The sequence below is a fragment of the Sprattus sprattus genome (genome assembly GCF_963457725.1).
Source record: "Sprattus sprattus genome assembly, chromosome: 19".
NCBI lineage: Eukaryota > Metazoa > Chordata > Actinopteri > Clupeiformes > Clupeidae > Sprattus > Sprattus sprattus.
The window spans coordinates 25,685,106-25,701,238 of NC_137917.1; the positions used below are offsets into that span (position 1 = coordinate 25,685,106).

General features: G+C 46.8%; 2 protein-coding genes across 2 annotated transcripts in view; both read left to right on the forward strand.

Moving 5' to 3' along the window:
• Positions 1-221: 221 nt before the first annotated feature.
• Positions 222-13,684, forward strand: dcaf13 (ddb1 and cul4 associated factor 13). Its single transcript, XM_080858483.1, has 11 exons — positions 222-382; positions 737-936; positions 1,303-1,410; positions 1,563-1,652; positions 2,120-2,275; positions 3,383-3,460; positions 4,164-4,246; positions 4,727-4,891; positions 6,265-6,400; positions 10,718-10,881; positions 12,969-13,684. The coding sequence occupies exons 1-11, from the start codon at positions 313-315 to the stop codon at positions 13,054-13,056; spliced, it is 1,338 nt and encodes a 445-aa protein (XP_080714609.1). The 5' UTR covers positions 222-312; the 3' UTR covers positions 13,057-13,684.
• A 2,216-nt stretch (positions 13,685-15,900) lies between these two features.
• The window catches only part of rims2a (regulating synaptic membrane exocytosis 2a), a gene marked incomplete at both ends in the record, with an annotated part of 194,304 nt that continues 194,071 nt past the window's right edge, over positions 15,901-16,133 (forward strand). The window contains 1 exon segment of the mRNA XM_080858121.1: positions 15,901-16,067. Within this exon segment, the coding sequence (XP_080714247.1) occupies positions 15,901-16,067 (167 nt within the window).

A 16,133-nucleotide genomic window follows, 5' to 3' on the forward strand; every position in this document is an offset into this window, starting at 1 on the left:
TAATGTGATGGGATCTCATTATGTTATGATCATAAGTAAAAACTGGTATCTCAACCATAAAACAGATATAAATACCAAATTGAATTCATCAATTGTTGTTCTCCATCCACGACACTAGGGGGCGGTGTACACCAGAGCTTTGATGCACTAGATTTCCTGTTTTGGAGCCAGGGGAAAGGGTGACGTTTTTGCGCATGCGTAAACACATGCGTTCACACGTGAAGTGTTGATCCTTCAATGTAGTAGTAACCAGAGTCTTGTATTTATGGAATTTACCTGTTATATAAATTGAATTTGTTACTGTTTTGCACAATGAAAGTAAAAGTGCTTTGCCGAAATCCGGACGATTATGTTCGTGAAACGACAAGGGACATACATCGTGGTGAGTTATGTATTCAAGCCCACAAAGCTAACCTTTTAGCCTGCTAGCTAGATGGCATTAGTTGTTCAGCCAACTTTACCTAGCTGGGACATGTAATAAACTGTTATTTGAAAAGGCGAAATCATTGATTGTCAGGCTTTCCACTAATATCCCTTTTAAACCTGTTTCATGGTTGTGTACAGTTGTTTACACCTTGTGCCGTAAAAACTCCACAACTCTTAGACAACTCTTAGTCTTATTTCTGAACTGTCCGATTTAAATACTTGTATTCTTGTAGTGTGCCTTCTTGCGTTTTCATGAACGTTGCAACATTGCCACTTCTACGTATCATTTACTTTTATTTTGCCCTCACAGTTCCCAGGAACTACGACCCAACCCTTCACCCGTTTGAGGTGCCCAGAGAATACACTCGGGCTTTGAATGCTACCAAGCTGGAGCGTGTGTTCGCCAAGCCCTTCGTGGGATCCTTGGACGGACACAGAGATGGCATCAACTGCATGGCCAAGCACTCCAAGAGCCTGTCTATACTACTTTCCGGGGCCTGTGATGGAGAGGTAGGAGAGCAGAGCACCTCCCTTCCTAAACTGGCACTTCGACTAGTGCTTCACTTGCACTTACAGCGGTTCCATTCCTGCACTTCTTTTTCTTTTTGATTGCGTGTTTTTCCACCTATGTAAAGTAGTATTTATTGTTACACCAGGGTTCTTATGTTTGTCACTTGACTGTTCTCTCCGTGTACGTGGCTTTGGACAAAAGCGTCTGCTAAATGACTAAATGTAAAGCACTGAAGAATAATGAATAGTTGTATAGAACATGTACAGTGTCAAGCTATAGATCTCACCCAGAAAGTTGTTTGTGATTGTTGACTCAGTTGCTGATGATGATTGTGTGTGTGTTGTTGTTGTTGTTCTTGCTGCTAGGTGAAACTGTGGAACCTATCGAAGCGTGAGTGCGTACGCACCGTGCAAGCTCACGAAGGTTTCATCAGAGGAATAGTCACCCGATTCTGTGGCACGTCCTTCTTCACGGTAATATGATGTCATATACCCTTTCACTAATCTCAATAAAACTTCCTCAGTATCCTCCCACTCCTGAACTGTTTCTTTCCCCCATTGTTTTTTTTTATTAGAGTTCTTCCTGTCATATAATTACATTTTCTCCTGTTTTCTCTCTCTGTCAGGTTGGCGATGACAAGACAATCAAACAGTGGAACATGGAATCTCCTGGCTATGGAGAACAGGAGGAACCTCTTAACACAATCCTTGGCAAGGTAGGAGTTCAATTGACTTAAGAGCCGTTGACATTTACAAAATGTCTTGACCAACAGGCTGTGCACATGCTGAGCTGATATCACCATCACTTTCTTTAGAAGTGTATGTTTGAGTGTATGAGTAGTTGTGAATTCATCATTTACTTAAACTACTCTCATATGTGATGCAGTTTATAGATGTACTTTCTGTGTTAAATGGTAAGCAGAAGGAATTAATATATTTACTCTTCGTAGGCTTTGTTAAACATGTTGGCTAGCATGATGTGCAATGTTATTTTCGTTATTTTCGGTTTCTCTTTTTAATCTAAAGGTAGTTTTATTGTAACACATCAGATCACATCAACTGTATTTGCCACATACATGTATAAAATATATATATATCATCTAATCATAGTTGCACCAACTGATTTCTTGATCAAGCTCTCCTCCATGCAGTTTCCTCATCCATCTGCTCTGTCCCATTGCAGGCTGTGTTCACCGGCATTGATCATCACCAGACGGGGGACACGTTTGCCACCTGCGGCCAGACGGTGGACATCTGGGACGAGCAGAGGACCACCCCCGTCCGCAGCTTCTCCTGGGGAGTGGACAGCTTTAGCTGTGTGCGCTACAACCCAGTAGAGGTGAGCCCTAAACTCACTCCTCTCCTGAGATGTGATCTCTCTCTCTCTCTCTCTCTCTCTCTCTCTCTCTCTCTCTCTCTCTCTCTCACACACACCTTCTCTCTCTCTCTCTCTCTCTCACACACACACACCTTCTCTCTCTCTCTCTCTCTCTCTCTCACACACACACACCTTCTCTCTCTCTCTCTCTCTCTCTCTCACACACACACACCTTCTCCCTCTCTCTCTCTCACACACACACACCTTCTCTCTCTCTCTCTCTCTCTCTCTCACACACACACACCTCTCTCTCTCTCAAACACACTCACACACACACACACACACACACACACATCTCCTCTCTCTCTCTCATACACACACACCTTCTGTGTGCGCTACAACCCAGTAGAGGTGAGCCTAAACTCGCTACCCCCCTGAGATGTGATGGTGGAGCCCTGACTTGATGATCATTGACTTTCGACTGGACACTGTTTTCAAATTTCATGTCTGTATTTTTTTAATGGTGCTCTCTCACACACACACACCTTCTCTCTCTCTCACACACACAAACCTTTTTTTCTCTCTCACTCTCTCTTTCACACACACACCTTCTCTCTCTCACACACACACCTTTTCTCTCTCTCTCACACACACACACACACACCATCTCTCTCTCTCACACACACACACACACACACACAGATCAGAGTACTTTACTTCCTTCTGCAATCTGCTGATCCACCTTCTGGGCCGCTATTAAACTGGATGTGTCTAATTTTACGACCATGTAAAACGTTTCTCTCTCTCTCTCTCTCTCCCTCTCCCTCTCTACCTCACTCCCACTCTCTCTCCCTCTCTACCTCTACCTCTCTCTCTCTCTCCCTCGCCCTCTCTTTCTCTGTCTCTCTCTCTCCCTCTCCCTCTCCCTCTCTACCTCTCTCCCACTCTCTCTACCTCTACCACTCTCTCTCTCTCCCTCGCCCTCTCTTTCTCTGTCTCTCTCGCCCTCGCCCTCTCTTTCTCTCTCTCTCTCTCCCTCTCCCTCTCTACCTCTCTCTCTCTCTCCCTCGCCCTCTCTCTCTCTCTCTCTCTCTCTCTGTCTCTCTCTCTCTCTCTCTCTCTCTCCAGACTGAGCTGCTGGCTAGCTGTGCCTCAGACAGAAGCATAGTGCTGTATGACATGAGGGAGGCCACGCCTCTCAAGAAGGTCAGTGTCTCTTCCTTTACGACTCAGACGCGCTGAAGTTGCTTCATGTTCAGTAAAGTTACGTGTGATGTTGGTATAAGAAATCAGCTCAAGTAGTTAAAGCATGATTCAAATTCATCTTTAAGGCAACAATGTGAACATGCGCTAGTGATGAGATTTGAGTGATGTCATTTTTGTGATGTTTATTCATGAATCTACATGAAACACAAAGAGATGCTTTTCCTTTAACCATACTTTCAATCATAAATGATCATTGAGCTGAAAGTATTATGAACATTGAAACACATTGTTTCTTAGCTGTAGAATGTTTCATGTTGAGTATGTAAGGCCTCTCCACTCTTAGGTGATCATAAGGGAGAGGATAAACACTCTGAGTGAGCTGTAGAGTGAATCTTCTGTGTTGTAGACTAGAGTGTTTCTCCTGAGCTGTAGAGTGTTTCTCCTGTGCTGTAGAGTGTTTCTCCTGAGCTGTAGAGTGTTTCTCCTGAGCTGTAGAGTGTTTCTCCTGAGCTGTAGAGTGTTTCTCCTGAGCTGTAGAGTGTTTCTCCTGAGCTGTAGAGTGTTTCTCCTGAGCTGTAGAGTGTTTCTCCTGAGCTGTAGAGTGTTTCTCCTGAGCTGTAGAGTGTTTCTCCTGTGCTGTAGAGTGTTTCTCCTGAGCTGTAGAGTGTTTCTTGTAGAGTGTCTAACGCCTCTCCACCCTTAGGTGATCATGAAACTGAGGAGTAACACCCTGTGCTGGAACCCCATGGAGGCCTACTATTTCACTGCCTCCAATGAAGACTACAAGTAAGTTTATGTGTGCATGTCAAACTCCTCCTGTGTGTCATATACCTCTAATGAAGACTACAAGTACGTTTATGTGTGCATGTCAAACTCCTCCTGTGCGTTATATACCCTAACCCTAACCCTCACCCTCCAATGAAGACTACAAGTACGTCTATGTGTGCATGTCAAACTCCTCCTGTGTGTTATATACCTCTAATGAAGACTACAAGTACATTTATGTGTGCATGTCAAACTCCTCCTGTGTGTTTTATACCTCCAATGAAGGCTTAAGCAATCAAGCACCCATTTCTCCGTCCCAAAGATATATTTATGCAAGGACTAATCTATTGCTGTTTGACTTTGATATCATCACAAGTCCAGTTGAATGAAATCAAGGAAAGCCTCTTTCAGCTGAGTGTTCTGGAGAGATTCGGTCTGTAAGAAACTCCCCCTCTGAGAAGAAAGCTGCTATTCATTGGTTCTGCCTTGTGTGATTGACAGCCTGTACACCTATGACATGCGGCAGTTGGACACCCCTGTGACGGTTCACATGGACCACGTCTCGGCGGTGCTGGATGTAGACTACTCCCCCACGGGGACGGAGTTCGTGTCGGCCAGCTTTGACAAGAGTATCCGCATCTTCCCCAAGGATGGCGGCCACAGCAGGTACGGACGTGTGTGTGTGTGTGTGTGTGTGTGTGTGTGTGTGTGTGTGTGTGTGTGTGTGTGTGTGTGTGTGTGTGGGAGTGCATGTGGTGATCAGAAACAGATCCCTGATGTTTGACAGATGTGCACACACACCTTTGTTTTGCTAGCGTTTCATTCTCGTGTAGTTTTTCTGTCACTTGTGATAGTCCTGAGCTTTCTTTCTAAATGGGATTGAAACGCAACTGATTCACAGACCCAAACATGACTGGCCTTGAGTTTAACCGTGTTGAGATAAAACAGGTTAAATGCTGGCCCTTTAGGTAAAACCATTTTCAACAAAAGAGGTTTTTTTTGTACCCCTGACAAAGGTTCAGTGAATATCCCAAACCCCCTGAAGTCACCAGCAGACTAATAGCTAATTGACTTCACACATAAACCTGACCTATCTCTCCTCGGCTTGCTTCAGATTAGAATAACTCTCCGATGTGAATGCCCACTGAGCGACATGTTTGTGGGGGCGATCGAGCTGATTACTCCTAACTGGCAGAGGGCTATTGATTTTAATGCGGCTCCTAAAAGGCCCGTGCTCATGATGAAGCAGAATATTCTCCAGTGTGGTGTACACAGCGCCACACACACACAGTGCCCCACACACACACACACAGTGACACACACACACACACACACACACACACACACACACACACACACACACACACACAGCTCATCCCAGATCAATGGGCACCAGGCTCCTGTGCCATATGCAAACGCCAGTGATGTGGCCCTGGTCATGCCTATACATACACACACACACACACACACACACACACACACACGGCCCTGGTCATGCCGAGTCAGAGCGATCCGAGCCACCAACCCGTCAGCTAATTGATTACCTTTAACATCAAATTACTCCAGCATCAAATAACCCCCCTATCGAATGCATACCCAAACTCCTGTTGACGGCGGATGGACTTGTGCTTTCTCAGAGAATATGTTATCAGTTGAGATTGATTATGTAGGTCTTGCTCTGGAGAGACATGACATGTTTTAGCTGTACCAGCTTGGACGACTGAAGCAATATTAGGTGTGTGTTCTTGTGTGAGACCAAATTTGCACCCTTGGAAGATGCAGATATTACAGCCAGATGCCTGTAGGCCCAGAGAAGGTTAATTGCTTACGGCAAAATTAGTTGATTTCATATTGTTGATGTAATTGTTCCATCAAGTCAGGTCATGAGATCTGCCACAACAAGAGAAAACTTTGACTCTCTCCCATACTCTCTCTTAGAGTAATGTGGTGCTTATAAGATTATTTTGACTCTTCTTCCTCTCTCTTAGAGGAATGTGGTGCTTATAAGATTGTGTTCACTCTGCTGCCTCTCTCTGCAGGGAGGTGTACCACACCAAGCGCATGCAGCACGTCATCTGCGTCCGCTGGTCGGCCGACAACAAGTACATCCTGAGCGGCTCGGACGAGATGAACATCCGCCTCTGGAAGGCCGACGCCTCGGAGAAGCTGGGCGTGGTGAGTGTGTTTCCGCCCGCCTCCGTCACCCTCACCAGGGCCCTGGATGCCCTCACCTCAGTCACCCTCACCAGGGCCCTGGATGCCCTCACCTCAGTCATCCTCACCAGGGCCCTGGATGCCCTCACCTCAGTCACCCTCACCAGGGGCCTGGATGCCCATACAAAACTCCCCTCCGTCACCCTCACCAGGGCCCTGGATGCCCATACAAAACTCCCCTCCGTCACCCACACCAGGGCCCTGGATGCCCATACAAAACTCCCCTCCGTCACCCACACCAGGGCCCTGGATGCCCATACAAAACTCCCCTCCGTCACCCACACCAGGGCCATGGATGCCCATACCAAACTCCTTCACCTACACCAGGGCCCTGGATGCCCATACAAAACTCCCCTCCGTCACCCACACCAGGGCCCTGGATGCCCATACAAAACTCCCTTATTTGGCATCTCCTCACGTGTTCTTTTTTTTAACAGTTGTCAGAGATGACGTTTATAACCTTTTTAATAACAGGCGGAATAGATATTAGAGTTTGGCTGCCTGTCGCTGAGGAGTGGAGTGGAGGGGAGTGTTGAGTGACAGCCCTAGAGCTGATTAACACACTGAGGGTTGCTTTCGATGTCCTGGAGTTAAAAACTTCTTTTGAAGGACAAACCGAAAAAAGTGATATCCCTGACAACAATGCATTCCATAAATCTCATGGAACGTATAAAACGTAAAAATTCTTGCTTTTGGTTCCACTGGTGAATTTACATCCTGTCTTATCCCACCTGAGGGAGAGGTCCTAGCCCTGAGCTGAGGCGTTGTCAGGGGAACATTTTTTTTTTGGCATTTAAGTTTTTTTTTTTTTTATTTGTTTCAAAGATGCAATTCCATATATACATAGTGTACTCATATATGTTACAAAACATCTCACATTTTTAAGGGAAAACACACAGACAAATAATAAAAAAAAGAATAATTAAAATTAATTTAAAATAAAAAAAGCACACACAAACATATGAAACCCTGCAGCACCCCATACTGTCAGGGGAACATTGAACATTTAAAGACAACTCCGTCTGGGTGGTAGAGGCGTTCATCCTCTGTCCCCTTCCAATTACACACCTCTGCGCGCTCCTCCCCTCCGTGTGCATCGCCGTGGACACATGCCCGCGTGCCCAGGTGGTGCCCAGGTGCCCAGGTGGTGCCCAGTATCAGGATCGTCCTCCATGCCATAGAGGCCCCACAGCAGCTGTGGGTAAGTGCCAGGCACTTTGATGGATGCGCAGCGGCAACACAGGGCATCACTCTGGGTAAGTGGCTCCACAGCGCTGCTGCCCGGTGCCAGACCACCTGGGGGCGGGGGGTGGTGGTGGTTGTGGTGGGTGGGCAGCGGTCCGAGAGGTTATTCCCCCCCTTTTTGCAGTAATTAACGATGCAGTTTAACAATGCAGCAATGCCTCAGGATCAAAGCAAACATCAAAGAGGAGGAGAAAGGGATGCCATGAAAAAGGAGATGAGAAGGAATGAAACGGGCCTTTGTGGAAACCGCCACGGCCGGCCCTCGGCCTCTCTGCGTCTCTCTTCCCCTCTGCTCCTGCGTCAGAGAGGCCCAACAGGTGGGCCCGCTCGGCTGCATGGTGCCTAGAGGAAGATGCTCTGGTCCTGATGAGAGCGAGATTTCCGACAGCAGATGTGACATTTAGTGAACGACAGTGAAGCGGGATGTGATCGCTTCATACGGTCCCCTGTTTTTGGCGGCCATGTTTTTTTTTGTCTTCCATCTGTCTCTGAGCCTCTTTTATCTCCCCCGATGGAGTTCATTGGCAAGTTTCTGGCGCCTGCTGATCTGTAAGCTTGGAGCGAGAGAAAGAAAGAGAGAGGAGAGAGAGAGCGAGAGATAAGATTTATTTGGACGCCCTGCACTTAAACCGATCAGGCCAGGTCTGCGCCTATCAGCACTTTGCATCGTCCAATCACTTAAGGCCGGCCACTTCAGAAAATAATGAAGCATTAAACAATCAGGATGTTGCGCGAGAGGGTAATTAATTAAGACAGACAAATAACTGCTGAATCAAGCTAGAGGGGGGGGGGGGGGGGGGCGCGCTTTCAGAGAAGCCCTGAGTCACCCGGAGGAATGTCTCTGTGGAACTTGTTGACGGTGACTTCAGAGTGAAGGCTTAAATGCTTATATTCTTTTTTTGATAAGTCTATTGGCTTGACCGTTGCAAGGTTTTTTACTTTTCCGCGTTCAAACTATACCCAGAACATTTAGCCCACATTTGAGCTTTAAATATTTAAATTTCAAAACTATGAATGATAAGAGCAATGTGAAGACACATGGAAGTGACTGTGAGTACTTTCAGTAGGTTTGTGTGTAGTTACCTCTCGTGAAACATGACAGTGCAGTTTGATGTAGTTACCGTCAGCGATTTGCAAAAGCAGTTCGCTCCCGTTTCTTCCAGGCCATCTAACCTGCGAGTCATGATCTCCTTCGCCATTCTTCAGCCGTGCACAGGCAAACGCAGTCATGCTTGGACCTCATTATCCCTCTCTTCTTTTCTCTCTTTCCTATCTCTCTCTCTCTCTCTCTCTCTCCCTCACTCCCTCTCTCCCTCACTCCCTCTCTCCCTCACTCCCTCTCTCCCTCTCTCTCTCTCCCCCTCACTCTCTCTCTCCCTCACTCTCTCGCTCTCTCTCTCTCTCTCTCTCTCTCTCCCTCATTCTCTCTCTCTCTCTCTCTCTCTCCCTCATTTCGTCTCACGTGAACCTTGTCAAGACAATGAGATATATTGTTTTCAGGGGGCCTTTTCCTTCCCTTAAAAAAAAACAACAAAAAAACAACAAAAAAAAAAAAGCAACCTCCCCTCTCCTGGACCGCCACACTTGACAGGATCAGCAGCTATTAACGTGCCTTAAACAAATTGAATTTGAGAAAAATCATTGCGTTTAATTAGAATAAAAGCCCTCCGAGGGGAGAGTGCTCCGAGCTGCCTGGCCAGCAGCAAGCTCAGGGACTCAGGAGTTTTACGACCACAAAAAAAAGAGAGATGGATGGGGTGGAGGGGGAGGAGAGTGAGCGCTCGGAGGAGGGTACAAGTGTACTCTCTCTGTGGGTTTGTCCTGTTGTCTTTAAAGCCATCGATTCGGATGTGAAGGTAGATTCATCAAATTTAGCACAGCGATGACTTGTCTCTGAGTGAAGTAGCGTGACCTTCTGACTGAAGGCCTGCTCTGTGGCTGCTTTAGTCCTATTCAGAGCACTGTTCTGATGATCAGTCTATCAGCGCCAGATTAATGAAGCAAAAACGGGGCCACAATTTGCTACGGCAAAGTTGCGCCTTTTGGTAACTAGACGTACCACACAGCAGTGTGTAATATAAACGCCATATAAAGTTAGACAATGAGGAAGAATTAAGATAAATAACGTAATATTTCTTATTCCAAGTGTGTTATCTTGAACGATTATGTTTCTGGGAACCATGGACTGAAATGTTTGTCGTATATCTTATTCTGAGTGAAAATGTAGGGAAAAAGTAGTTGTGACGTCGGTACCCTGATAGAGTTTGAAGTAGTACCACTGAGTACCTGTCTAGTGAATATGAGGATGATTGTGACTTCTTATGCTAAATTAGAGCATTTTGTGAAATGTACATGTATTCTTCGGCAACAATATGAGCTACTTGTATAAATGTCTTTGGCATTTATTTTTAAAGTTTTGAAAAACGATAAAGATAGACAGGTCTGTAAATGTGTTCTTTTCACCTGCCGACTAGTCTGGATGCGAAGACTACTTATAAGTACTGTAAGTGTCATGTGCGTAGACTACTTATAAGTACTGTGTCACGTTCAAATACTACTTATAAGTACTGTTAGTGTCACGTGCAAAGATTACTTGGAAGTACTGTCAGTGTCACGTGCGTAGACTAAGTGTAAGTACTGTAAGTGGTTGCCTGGAAATAGTATACTTCCTGTGAGAGGATGGGTGAGGTGGTGTAGGCTGTTAGAGACATGGGCAGACATTAAACTGAGACACACACAGTGAGGCTGGCCAGGAAGTGACTGATTCAAGATTTAGCAGGTAGGATTCCTTACAGAGCCTTAGCATAGCATTAGCATAGCGTTAGCGTTGGCATAGTGTGCAGGAACACCTTATGCCAGCGTTGGACCAGCAAACTTCAACCTAGAAGCAAATAAGATCTTGTGTCAAAATGTTGCTTTGTTCTGCCCTTTTCTCAGTTTCCAGTGTATAATTTATTCAACAGAACAAGTAAACACATTCCCAACTTTTTTTTGCTTATCCCTCTCTTTCTCTCTCTGTTTCCCTTTCCGCAGCTCACGTCCAGAGAGAAGGTAACCCGCGACTACAACCGGAAGCTGAGGGACAAGTTCCAGCACCACCCGCAGATCCGCCGCATCGCGCGCCACCGCCACCTGCCCCACGACCTCTACAAGCAGCGGCGCGAGATCAAGGAGATGAAGGACGCTCGACGCAGGAAGTACGTCCGACCCCCCCCGAAAGAGCTCCTCTCCTGTTGTTGCCATTCTTGCCCTTCAGGATAACCCGTGTTTGGTCTCGCATAACAGTCCGAAGCTCAAATGGCTAAGGTGGTTTGGCATGGTGCTACTCATGCCAAGACCATGGATCTGTTTCCACTGTCAGCACAGTGATGGAGGAGAGGGTGCCTTCTAGTCATAGTCGACAGTCACACGAGCTCCCACATCAGAGGATGGTCTTGATAAAATATCTCAAGGAGTGGATCATGTGATGTTGAGCTGGTGCAGGAAGATGAGGATCTTCTGATTTCTGTAGGGATGTTAAATTTAGTTGGGTGTGTTGCCAAAAAACATTTTGTTCTGAGTGTTGTGTTGTGAGTGTTGTGTTCTGAGTGTTATTGATCTTGTCCAGCATCTGTTTGTTGGACTCAGGCCTGTCTGGACTCCCTCAGACACACACACTCCAGTTTCAGCTCGTTTGCCTTTAAAGGTGTCAGCTAGCAGGAGCCCATTCTGGAAGAGTCCAATATTTCACATGTGCTCTCAGGGTTAAGCTTTGGCCCTGCGATCAGTGACATGTGTCAGGTAGGGGACACTATTCAAGGGCCATGGGAAGCAGGCATACACACACACACACGCACACACGCACACACGCACACACGCACACACGGGCACACACGCACACACGCGCACACACACACACACACACACACACACACGTGGCTGGCTGGCCGGTGATCTGGCCCCAGCTGCTGCTGCTGTCTGGCTCATAGTAAATGGCACAGCGCGGCGAGACGTGGCGCTGCACGGCACAGCAGCGTCCACTCCGCTCCTCTGTCCTGCGTGCACCTGCAGTCCTGCAGCCCACACTGGCCCGGCTCCAGCGACAGGCAGGCCGAGAGGTCCTCTCCTCACCGCTCCTCGCCGCTCCCCGTGTCACGTCTCTCATCCCCTGGCCGCCCGCCAGCCTGGATCTGGCTCTGGTTCCCTCTCCTCTCTCACTTGCGCTCTCACTTGCTCGCTCGCGCTCTCTCTCTCTCTCTCTCTCTCGCTCTCTCTCGCTCCTGCTCTCTCTCTCTCTCGCTCTCTCTCCCTCCCTCTCCTCTCCCACTTGCGCTCTCACTTGCTCGCTCTCTATCTCTCTCTCTCTCTCTCTCTCTGTCTCTGTCTCTCTCTCTGTCTTTCTCTCTTGTGCTCTCACTCTCTCTCTTGCTCTCTCTCTCTCCCTTCCCCTCTCTCTCTCTCCCTTCCCCTCTCTCTCTCCTGCTCTCTCTCTCTCTCTCTCCCTTCCCCTCTCTCTCTCTCCCTTCCCCTCTCTCTCTCCTGCTCTCTCTCTCTCGCTCTCTCTGGCGCCCGTGCCAGGCAGGGGGAGAGGAGCTGAGATGGGCAGCGCTGGTTGGCAGCGCTGGTTGGCAGCGGTGTATTAGAGAGACTTCCTGTGATAATGGCCACGCAGGAGGGCTGAGATGGTCAGGTCTGCAGGTGTCATCTGTGACTAAGCACAGGGCAGGAGTTTCTCAAGCCTAATACCCCTGACATAGAAACAGATGGACTGTGACAAGCAGAGATGAGAGTTGTTCTACATCCATCTATAAAAGCCATCTCGACACGTCCATGGAGCACTGTGGACTAAGTGTGTGTGTGTGTGTGTGTGGGTGGAACACAGCATTAATGAGACATTTGAAAGTTGTGAACCAACCTGAACACCTCTGTAGAGCTATCTGACGGAGGGTTGAAAGAGACTGATGGAGGATTAAAGGCCTTTGGCTATAAGTATTTTGACGGGTTGGTTTGCCCAAAAGCCAATAGTTGTAGCCCTGTTGATGATCATTATCCGATGCACCTCTAGTCTGCGCTTTCAGCAAGTTGTCTCCCGACTGGACTTGATATGCTAATGCCGAAATGACCTCTAAGTGACCTCTGTTTAACCTCTGACCTGTGAGACTACTGGAGAGTATGACCAGTACGACACTGATTGAAAATGGCCGCCCATCTCATTTCATCGTTTTCCAAACATTTTCTGTTGGTGTTACCCGCATCGTGATAACAACCTGTGTGTGTGTGTTCTGTCCCCACCCATCCTCTCCAGGGAAGTGAATGTGAGGAAGCACAGCAAGCCGGGATCCGTCCCCGTGGAGACCGAGAAGGAGAAGCACGTGGTGACTGTGGTGGAGTAGGAGGCAGGGCTGCGGAGAGGCTCTCACTCTTTTGGAGAATTCCTACACACACACTCACACACTCACACACTCACACACACTCACACACTCACACACTCACAAACTCACACACACACACACACACACACACACACACACACGCACGCACGCGCACACACACACACACCTACACACACACCTACACCCACACCTACACACACACCTACACACACACCTACACACACACCTACACACACACCCACACACACACACACACACACACACACGCACGCGCACACACACGCGCACGCGCACACACACCTACACACACACCTACACACACACACTCACACACCCACTCACACCCACACACACACACACACACACACACTCACACTGTGGAATGGGCCCTTTGAGGCTTGACTGAGACTGTGTATGCTGAGAGAAGGACATTCGACAGAACGTCTTTTGCCTCAGATAAAAATCTCCACCTCATCTTTTTTCAGAGATGTGTTGGAGGAGAGGGAACAGGATTTAGACAATTATGAGGACGTGTTCAGACTGTGTCATTTGCATACCTTCAGAAATCTATGATGTGGGGTTGAAAAACCTATTTGATATGCATGTGCCATTAAAATTGTGTTTGATACTTGTGCTTTGTGACATTTTTTTTTTAAGTGTAGTAGAATGTCCTTTTTGGGTATCTAATGGCATTGTATCGACATTTTAGATGCACAGTTTAGTTCATGACTGAGTTTCTCTTCTTCTCTACATAAAATGGAGTGGCAAGAAATATGCCTCTATCTGTCTATGCTGAGATGTGAACTGGCATCAGTCCATATCTCTCGTCCGGGATATTTAATTTTTTTGTAGGGTATGTTTACATTTGATTTAAATGAAACCTTTTTTTTTAATTCCTTTTACTTACATGATATTATTGCTGAGGCCTTCTAGAATATATAATCAGATATTTCATTTGTTTTTAGTTAAGGGAAATGTACAAAAACATTAAGGCATGTCAGACAACTTAGAAAAGTCTAAAAGGCATTGGACTGTAGAGGGTTTTAAAGCCTCTCTACTACAGTGGCAGCTGAAGGGATGCTTTAGGACACATTAAGGTTCATGATGCTGGTAAATAAACCAATGCAATGAGTAATCCACATTTAGCAGTGGGGCCTCTTTGGGGAGAGTTACCCTAAATCAAGGAGCAGTACTTGTATTTCATTGACCAACAGTCAGGTTTTTCTTTCTAATGGACCCAAAATTCTTTCTAGTACTGGGTTCTTTCTAGTTCTAGTACTGAGGTTTTTTTTTTTTACTAGCTTAGCATGGTGTGGGAAAACACTAATCGACTTGTGTTAATTGGCTCTGGGGGCACATCCACTTAATCAGCGACGGGCTATGGCATAATCCTATCATCCGAATCTCCTCTACCCCCAGCATGTACCTGATGCGCTGGCCACTGGTTTGAGCGCAAGTGAGCAGATTAAGATCTTAAAGAGACGGCAGATCAGAGAGAGGGAGTGAGAGACGGGAAAACCTCGCCAAAAACCACTCGCAGGAACTCTAACGGTCCTGGATTAAATCCATTGAAAGACGCTTCTGCTTTTACGGACATTTTACATCCTGGTTTATATTTGGTTTTCAGAGCCTGGTTTTGCTCGGATTAATCATTGACACTTGTTATATTAGTTATTTTAAATTCAGATGGAGTGTTAATCCTTGAGAGCATTTTGATATGAGGTGCGGAGTGTGCCTCTCATATCCACTGCATTTTTGTTTTCGTCCTGTGAAGCCAAAGAAGCACACAGAATGACCACTTCTAGACTATTTTAAACCATCTCAAAGTAACCGATTCCTTGGTGGACACTAGCGGGGTTATTTTTAGAATCAAGCACGGATCCCACTCGCGTCTTTTCTCCATTCCGTGTTTTAGAAGCGATCTCCTCCCGCTGTCAATGAAAGAACGTCAACACGCATTTCCCGTTCCCTACCGTCAAAGCGGCGCAGATTTTCCTTACGTATCCTCATGGCTCCGCCTACCTTTCCAATGGGGATTTTTTCATTGCATCCATTTTTGTGTATTTAAGAAATCTCCAAGAATTAGCAACCTGGAGGAAAGCGAGAAACACAGTGAGGAGGGAGGCCACAAAAGAAAACTAGCGGACTCGACGCCTTTATTTCAGCATGCGAAGAGGCTCTCTCTAGAAGATGACAGCGATGGGCTAGACAGGATTTAACATGATTGCAAAATAAAAAGGCAAGAGCTCGATTTACGTTCATCAACGGTGGCCTCTCGATTGGATTTAGAAGGAAAATATGTTTGGAGTATACTCCACACGAAGACCCGATCAAATTCCGTGTGTAGCACCGGGACTGCGGTGAACCGCCGCCAGTTTTTAAGGCTCATGAATGGAGATGAGGGCTTTAGAAATCTATTATGTGAATTTAGCGATGCAGCTGGCTTAGTTTGTAGCCTACCTTCCAGCTGCCCAGATACATCATCTCCCGTGTGGTGCTGGCTATCCTGCTCCCTACTGTGTGTGTGTGTGTGTGTGTGTGAAATACCATGATGCTTCTTTCGCTTTCACACAGGCAATTTTGGACAAGGAAATGTTTAGCTTGATAGCTTGCATTCGAATGCTGATAACTTTACTTGCATGTCAGCTTGAAAACGACGGTGATTTGAGTGTATGACAAACAATACCACTCTGGATGCAACCTTTCCAGTTAAGGGCATTAGCCTTTGTGAGGCTACATGGCAGGTTTCACAGATGTTACATTCATTATGCAGACACTGACATAGCTTTAATTAAAGGCTGTGCTATTGCTGATTGTTGATCTTTTTAGCAATTGTGTCTAAAGATGTCGGCTCCACTCGGGCCCCGGGGCGGCCCGTCCGCTCCTCTTGCGGCCGCTGCCCTACCGGACATGCCGGACCTGAGCCACCTCACCGAGGAGGAAAGGAAGATCATCCTCGGTGTCATGGACCGGCAGAAAAAGGAAGAGGAGAAAGAGCAGTCAATGCTCAAGTAAGCCTTTTTTTATTTTCCTTCCATTTTGCTTTGTTTTTAGAACGTGAGCGCAGAGAACGCTCG

Excerpts from the sequence above, each read along its gene's own strand:
- dcaf13 (XM_080858483.1), top strand. The coding sequence starts at position 313 with ATGAAAGTAAAAGTGCTTTGCCGAAATCCGGACGATTATGTTCGTGAA. Across the intron at positions 383-736 it reads GACAAGGGACATACATCGTG|TTCCCAGGAACTACGACCCA; the intron begins GTGAGTTATGTA and ends TTGCCCTCACAG. Across the intron at positions 6,401-10,717 it reads CCTCGGAGAAGCTGGGCGTG|CTCACGTCCAGAGAGAAGGT; the intron begins GTGAGTGTGTTT and ends CCCTTTCCGCAG.